This window comes from Condylura cristata, unplaced genomic scaffold (assembly GCF_000260355.1).
Source record: "Condylura cristata isolate star-nosed mole 26May11 unplaced genomic scaffold, ConCri1.0 scaffold00022, whole genome shotgun sequence".
In the NCBI taxonomy this organism is placed as follows: domain Eukaryota; kingdom Metazoa; phylum Chordata; class Mammalia; order Eulipotyphla; family Talpidae; genus Condylura; species Condylura cristata.
Genome location: NW_004567123.1, coordinates 36,911,595 through 36,912,544, shown reverse-complemented (window position 1 = coordinate 36,912,544; position 950 = coordinate 36,911,595). Strand labels below are relative to the sequence as shown.

General features: G+C 73.4%; 1 protein-coding gene across 1 annotated transcript in view; it reads left to right on the top strand.

Annotated features, from left to right (window-relative positions):
• LAMA5 (laminin, alpha 5) overlaps positions 1-950 on the top strand; it is a 36,287-nt gene that overhangs the window by 17,704 nt on the left and 17,633 nt on the right. Inside the window, exons 9-12 of the mRNA XM_012728158.1 lie at positions 36-88; positions 213-318; positions 395-447; positions 522-942. Coding sequence (XP_012583612.1) covers positions 36-88; positions 213-318; positions 395-447; positions 522-942 — 633 coding nt within the window. The remainder of the gene's footprint in view (positions 1-35; positions 89-212; positions 319-394; positions 448-521; positions 943-950) is intronic.

Sequence of the window (950 nt, the reverse complement as noted above, 5' to 3'; positions counted from 1 at the left end):
CACGAGAGTGACGTGGCCTGGGCATCTCCCTGCAGCTGGCTCCTGCCACCCCGCCGGCCTGGCTCCCGCCAACCCTGCCCGGCCCGAGGTGAGCCCACGCCCACCGCGCCGGGCTTCCCTGCCGCTCGTGGGAGGCCATTGAGCGGGTCCCAGCCCCGTGCACGGGGGTAGGGAACCGGGGCCCACCCTGACCGCAGCTCCCCTGACCACAGGCGCAGGCCCCCTGCGTGTGCCGGGCTCACGTGGACGGCCCCAGTTGTGACCGCTGCAGGCCTGGTTTCTGGGGCCTCAGCTCCAGCAACCCTGAGGGCTGCTCACGTGAGTGTGGCCTGGCCTCCTGGGGGGCAGGGGGAGGTGCCAAGCCCGGTCCTGAGCCCGCGTGTGCCCCCCCCAGGCTGCAGCTGCGACCCCAGGGGCACGCTGGGTGGCGCTGCCCAGTGCCAGCCGGTGAGTCAGGGACTGGGGTGTGGGGGCTGGGTGGCCTCAGAGCCCGGCCTAGCCCCATGTCCCCTTCCACCCAGGCCAGTGGCCAGTGCTTCTGCAAGCCCCACGTGTGTGGCCGGACCTGCGCCGCCTGCAAGGACGGCTTCTTCGGGCTGGACCAGGCTGACTACTTTGGCTGCCGCAGTGAGTACCCAGCTCGGGCGGGCGTTCGGGGCCTGGCGCAGCTCATGGCGCAATCTGGGCTGCCTGGCCAGTCCTTGTGGGCGGCGGCGGGCATCTCTGCCCTCGTCCTGTGCTTGGGGAAGGTGCTGTGCGCGCCCCCCCACCCCGTGTCCGTGACCCCCAGGGCCTGTGCCTCCTGTGCTGGTGCCCCCCGTGACTCTGAGTGCCCGCGCCCCCCCGTCCCCACGCCGCCCGGTGCCCCCGTCCGCAGCCTGGACTCAGCCCGGTCAGAGCCCCAGGAGGCACCTGAGGCCAAGCGGCCCCGAGCCGGGCAGCGTCTGACC